Source organism: Haplochromis burtoni, unplaced genomic scaffold, assembly GCF_018398535.1.
Source record: "Haplochromis burtoni strain Fernald_Lab_line unplaced genomic scaffold, NCSU_Asbu1 Contig_1372, whole genome shotgun sequence".
Lineage (NCBI taxonomy): Eukaryota > Metazoa > Chordata > Actinopteri > Cichliformes > Cichlidae > Haplochromis > Haplochromis burtoni.
The window spans coordinates 39,162-46,065 of record NW_024583733.1 but is presented as its reverse complement, the minus strand read 5'-3'; the positions used below and the strand labels follow the sequence as shown (position 1 = coordinate 46,065).

Here is a 6,904-nt window from a genome sequence, read left to right as displayed (position 1 = left end):
TTCCGCTTCTTCAGCCAGGGAGCGATAATCCTTCACAGCCAGAAGCAGGGAGTTGGCGAGGACAGCTCTCACGGCAGCCGGCAGTTGGTGGAGGAAGAGGTGGGCGAAGAGGAATCTCCTGTCATCTGGCCCGAGCAACGACAGCGTGTTCTCCATGAGCTCAAGAGCCGTACCACCACCCAAGCCTGACAGGGTGAGGAGCTTTCGACTCGTTCTGTGTCGGAGAGGGCATAGCGCCAAAGAAGCAGCTATTTAGGGAGGAGGGTCATCGCGCGATGGGTGGCCAGTGGGTCGAGCGAGGCCACCACATGGTGATACTTTGTGTCATCAGCCAAGATGCTGTGAAGGGCAAACTGAGCGTCCACCTGCACGAACAATGACGGGGGATCGTGGAGCCAAAAGCCTGGCAGTTTTAGCGCCACAGCAAACGTAGCTGCAGCAGGAGGCGGAGGACCGGCGGCCACTGTTGCATCCATAACGGAGTCTGCGTTATCCTCGGCCCGTAGCATGCTCGAGTCAGGGGTCACCGATGTGGAGGTAAGCATGGACGACACACAGCTCTTAGTTCTCACTCCTTCTTTATTCCTCTCCACAGATCAACTGAACACATCGCGCCACAAAACACAGCAACACACTTCCTCAACACTGGGTGTGAGTGGAGCCCTCTAGGGGTCCACCACAGCTGAAGGTACCAAAAGAAAGCTCCAGCCAATCCAGGAGAGAAGGACAATCAGTGACTAAGCGAAAACCTGTAGTGATCCCGTATGTGTCAGGAGTATCGGAACAGTTGAGATGCACTATTTCTAAACACCGGGTCTCTGTGGCTTTCAATCCCCAAAACACGCTGCACCAAAAATTGGTCCACCTCAAGGATCGGGTCCCCCGACACAAACAGAGTAACATAGTGTACACTGTTAAGTGCCAGGAGGATTGCCAGGACTTATACATTGGGGAAACCAAACAACCTCTGGCGAAGTGGATGGCACAACACAGAAGAGCTACCTCGTCAGGCCAGGACTCTGCAGTATATTTAAACCTACAAGCCAGTGGACACTCTTTCAATGACGAGTATGTACACATCCTGGACAGGGAGGAACGCTGGTTTGAGCGCGGAGTCAAGGAGAAGACCATCTCTGAATCGTGGTGGGGGCCTAAGGATACATCTTTACTATCTTACAATGCTGTGATTGCAGCCATTCCCCAACCCTCTGTGAATGGTACTCATGGCCATTGATCAGTGGGCTTTGATCAGTGGTTGTTGATCAATGGTCATGAGAATTTGCATAATTATGATTAAGGAACTGACCTCCCAGCCCATTGTTCCTTCAGTGGGCTGGTTTCAGTTATTATGCAAATGTACTGTTTATATGATTGACGAATCCTGCAGTCTGCTGAGACTGTAGAAGACACTTAGATGAGTGATGAAACGTTTCTCCCACTGAAAACACTACGTCCAGATGAACAGAATCAACTTTTGGAGAGCCACTGATTTAAGAACACAGTTGTGTGACAGAAGCAAAAACTTTATTGCATACTCTCTTGCTGTGGATGAAAGTACAGACATGATGGACATTGCACAGCTGGCCATCTTCATCCGTGGAGTGGAAATATTGGACAATAAATCGATGCATGGGACAACGACAGGAAAAGACATTTTTGAAAACGTATGCCAAACATGAAACTGCCCTGGGACAAATTTGTTGGACTTACAACAGATGGAGCACTGTTGTCCAAAAAGTGGACTAGTCGGCAGGATGCGAGTAAAGATGCAGGAGGAGAACTGTACCAGTGAGTTAACAGCATATCACTCACTGATCATACACCAGGAAACACTGTGTGGTAAAGTCCCAAAAATGGAGCATGTAATAATCCCCGTAACGCAAACCGTAAATTTTATCTGAGCTAAAGATTTAAATCACCCTCAATTTCAGTCTTTTATGTGGGAAATAGATTCAGAGTTTGCCGACATTCCTTATCATACAGAGGTCCATTGGCTGAGTTGGGGAAAAGTTCTCAAAAGAGTTTTTGAGCTCAGCAAGGAAATCTGTCATGGACATGGCATCTATGATGCGGTGAAGGCATTTCAAGTGAAGCTGTCACAAATGCACCAGTGGAACTTGCCTCACGTTCCCTGTTGCCAAGTAATGTTGAACCAAGTCGGCGCACTTTCCTAATAAACTGAGCACACTGCGCACTGAGTTCGCATGACACTTTGGTGATTTTGAAGCACAAAAAGAGAATCTTGAGCTGCTTTCCAACCCATTTATGTGGAAACTGCACCTGTGCAGATTCAGATGGAGCTGCAGTGTAATGGGACACTCAAGGCAAAGAACGACATTGAATGGGCTGCAAAGTTTATTAGTTCCATTCCTGAAGCAATGCCCCAGCTCTGTCTACATGCGGCTCGAACCTTGTAAATGCTTTCATTTATTTTTTCTGGGGTTTTTGGCAGCATGTTCATATTTCTAACTTGCATAATTTTGACAGGATATATTTTTGTTAAGAGCAAAATATTTAAAGTTAAAGTTTATTTTTTTTAAGTTTATTTATTTTGGAATAATATTCCTGTCTATATTTATTTATATTTATGTTTAAAAAACATGTTTTAGTGTTTTCAAAAAATGTTTACCTTGTTTGGCCCGTGACCTAAAGTGTGTCTTCAGTTTTGGTCCCCTGTGCACGTTAGGTAAAAGCTCTCAGTAAACAATAAAAATGCTTTAGCTTCAAAAGTTTCAGATCTAATCATTTAAATGTATTTATTTACATGCATGTATTTTAATTTATGTGAAAACATTTTTATGATTCAGTGCCATGACCCATTACAGCCTTTTTTGTGTTCAATTCTGGTTTCAGCAGGATTATGTAACATTTGGGTCCAAACAATGTGATCAAGAGGCCAAAGCTTGAGGCCAAGATGGCAAATACCTCCACTGCATCTGCATAATTTCCCGGTGAGCTGATATAGACAGGAACAAAGGCCACCCACACAGCACAGAAGATCAGCATGCTGAATGTGATGAGCTTGGCCTCATTAAAACTTTCAGGGAGATTCCTCACCAGGAATGCAATTAGAAAACTGAGGAAAGCCAACATGCCAATATAACCCAACAACACTGCAAAACCAACACTAGACCCAACTACACATTCATAAACAATCTTATCATTTTGGTATTGGGTGTTTTTATGTGGAGTTGGGGAAGCAGAAACAAGCCAAGCAGTGCAAATGGCTGCTTGAATAGATGTAAGAAACAGAATTGTTCCTCTCTGCTGCATAGCACCAAACCACTTCAAACTGGTTCCCCCTCCTGGCTTGGAGGCTTTGAACACAGCCAGAACAACCATGGTTTTTACTAGGATGCATGAGACACACAGCACAAAGCTGATCCCAAATACTGCATGTCTGAGTTGGCATGTCCACAGCCTGGGTCGTCCAATGAACAGCAGTGAACACAGGAAACATAACTTGAGTGACAGCAATAGCTGGAAACTAAGTTCTGAATTGTTGGCACGTACTATGGGTGTTCTGCGATGGTAGATAAAAATCCCTAGAATAACAGCACATAAAAATGTGCCCAGTAATGAGGTTGCTGTCAAACAAATACCCAGAGGCTCAAGGTAAGAGAGGAACTCTGTCTTCTTAGGAACACAGTGGTCACGTTGGGGGTTTGACCAAAAATCCTCTGGACAACTGGTGCATTCCAAGGAGTCTGGCAAAAGGGAGAAAGATGATGAAAGGGGAAGATAATTAAATGCCTACTATATTTAATGAAAATGAAATTCAACATGTCATGCTGACAGATTAAAAAAAAAACTTGAAAATACACTTACTGCTCATATTACTGACTTTTCCGTCAGAACAAGGGATGCAGTCAAAACAGCATTTGGGTTCCCCCTTCTTTCTTATCATGTGGGTACCGAGTGGACAGCTTTCACTACATATTGATCGAACTGGCTGTTGGACAAAAAAATAAATAAATATTGCCTGCTGCAATTCTATATAATGTAAATGTCATAAAAGGTAACGATCAAATAAAAGCATACTTAACCTTGTTTGATATAGAGTTCCAGAAGATTTTGTTTTCATCAAGTATGAGTTCTTCACCTTTGAAAGCTGACCCCTTAACCTCACCCACACTCTGAACTTTAATGCTTCCATCAGGGAGCAACAACCAGTTCATCACATCATAAATTGGCACAACATCACCATTTTCATCAAATGACAGTTGATCACTAAATGGAGTGGAGAAGTTTACCCTTTCCAAGTAATAAACAAGCTGTTAAAGGTATAAGTATGCAAGAAATAAATTTCACAGTGCAGACAGTGACATTCTATATCCAATAACCAAATTAAATCTAACAATTATTATACTTTTGTATTTAAATGCATTAAAATCTAATTCTAAATTAAGCATGGGTATCTATAATTGTGCAATAAATATGCATACTAGTTAATGTGCTCTAATATAAATATACTAAACACTACTTTCGCTCAATATGAAAAACCCATTTAGCTCTCTTCAGCTCATTTCATCGTATTGAATTGTTTTTTTTTTTATCCGACAGGGTACATTTTGTTGTACTGAAAGTAATTATAGAACCAATGATTTACTCATAGATGAAGTATAAATTAATATCACACCTGCCAAGGCTCCAGTGATTGCAAAGTGCCACAGCTGTGCCCACTGAAAGGCCCTCTTCCTGGCTTGCATTGCAGAATGTCATCAAGGGAATATGCCAGGGCATAAACAGCTTTGTACACATTATACTCAGGCCGGAGGTTGGAAATGTCCAAGAACTCAGTATTCACATTTTCTAGATCTTCCTGTCCAGTGCATAATGCTCCTCCAGCTTCCAGCCAGCCTGGTGGAGCTGGAGCAAATCTACACTGAAATGTGAATTCCCAAAACTGATTCACCTGAAATATATGATTGAAATATATTATTAATAGCTGTGTTTGTGTGCACCTGCTGTTTGTTTTTTGTTTTTAAAAAGGACAAAATTAAATTTTTGCAGCTAATACAGTAAAGTTTTGAACTCTCACCATTGTCTTTCCATAGCTATTACTGTCAAGCAGATCAGGGCGTATTTGTAACAGGAATTCCCTGAGCCCTGGTATTTCTCCTCGACGAATAGCGATGCCCAGTGTACCACCTAGATATGGCATGAGCTGAGGTGTTTGAAGCACAGCAGCTGTTGCTGTCCAGCCTTCACTGGCCAACCACTGTAGGCCTGTTACATTCTGCCTTTCTATCTGTGCATTGTAAAAAGCAGTATTGTAAATAGCAATGACTGACATCATCATAATATTGAAGTGCTTGCTTGACTTCTATGAATTCTATACCATTATTTTTCTGTACTCATTCAAATAAAGACATAATACATGTATTAACCAGTTTAGAGAAACAAATTCTTTTAAAACTGCACCTCTTCCATAAGGTTTATCATGTGAGTCTCAAACACAAAGGCAATGACAACATGAGCCGTGGATTTCTTCATCACATCCACAATCCTTCTGAGTTCATCTGTGTCTTTGTCAGTGGGTAAAACCTCAACATAGGCAAGGCAACCTTCTCCAGACACACTCAGCTCAGATTGTAAGGATCTGGCTGCATGAAGTCCATAATCATCATCAGTGATGAGCAGACCTGCCCAAGTCCAGCCAAAATATTTTAGAATCTGAATCATTGCACGTACCTAAGTGAGAACAGATTAAAACATGAGTGCTGCTCATCAGCTGCTGTTGACTTTTTGTATTTGTCCAGATTGATTTTTAACCTGGAAAGCATCACTTGGGATCGTCCTAAAGAAGGATGGATACTTTTGACGGTCACTCAAACAGGAACATGTGGCAAAATAACTCACCTGTGAAAGATACAGACTGTATATTGTACATTGTTTTAAACATTTAATGTACAATTAAGTTAATATAAACAAAAATAATATTAAACTGAAAACTTACCATAGGTACTCTGTACAAACCTAAGATGCTGGAGATAGCAATAGAAGGAGTAGAGGAAGAATCACCCACAATCCCTACAACTGGAGGATTTCCAACACATGTATTGTGTAATATAATCTGTTCCTCTTGACCACTGATTAATGACAATGCTCCACGGAATCCAATTCCAAGTTCAACGCAATTATCATAAAGGGTGTATCCCAGAGTCACATTAGGTAGCAAGTTGGAGTTGTTGTTGATCTCATTAATTGCAAAAGCCATGGTTTGTGCTTGTCTAAATCCTTGTACATAGAAACTAACAAAAAACATTTTGATTTGAAAAATACATCAGGATACTCAGAAAACAGCTGAGCTTTATTAATCAACACAATATAATTAGATATTACAATTATGTTTATATTAGCATTAGGTTTGTCCTGTTTCTCTCTTTTTTCTGTTGTTTCCTTTTCATATTCACCTATGGCAAGTAGGTTGCTGTGGCTGTGAGGTAAAAGACAGGTCAGGAATGCTTGAGAAAAAGTGGACTGGAAACAGTCCTCCCAGGATGACCTCTCCACTCTTCTGCATTCTGTTTAGATTAAATTGCTCCTGTAGTTGGCACGAGGAGGGAAACAGAGAAGAGGGTATAGTATGAGAAAAATAAGAATACAGCAAAACGAACAAGAACAAATTACTTTGTAAAAATGAGCTCATGATAGCTTTCAGATTTTCTGACCCTAGTCATTTCATTTTATTGCTTTGCCATTCCCTTTTATTGACATGCCGTGTTGATGAAATTTGGATACCACCCATCTGGGAAAAAGAAGGTGAAGGGGCGGGGCCTGAAATACATTTTGATTAGAGATTGGTTCCTCACAAGAAGTGCACAATGTGTAGATCTGTGACTTGAGATCTACACATTGAGCAGTAAGACAAAGTTAGACTCGGGTGGTCCCATTTGAATGT

General features: G+C 41.3%; 1 protein-coding gene across 1 annotated transcript; it reads right to left on the bottom strand.

Annotated features, from left to right (window-relative positions):
• Positions 1-2,796: 2,796 nt before the first annotated feature.
• LOC102306422 (extracellular calcium-sensing receptor-like) lies at positions 2,797-6,541 on the bottom strand. The gene is made up of 9 exons (XM_042216934.1): positions 6,417-6,541; positions 5,960-6,254; positions 5,776-5,862; positions 5,425-5,694; positions 5,042-5,251; positions 4,640-4,915; positions 4,047-4,274; positions 3,829-3,952; positions 2,797-3,707 (listed from the first exon to the last, which is right to left on the bottom strand). Exons 1-9 carry the CDS (start codon positions 6,524-6,526, stop codon positions 2,797-2,799), a joined length of 2,511 nt encoding a protein of 836 aa, XP_042072868.1. The 5' UTR covers positions 6,527-6,541.
• Positions 6,542-6,904: the final 363 nt, after the last annotated feature.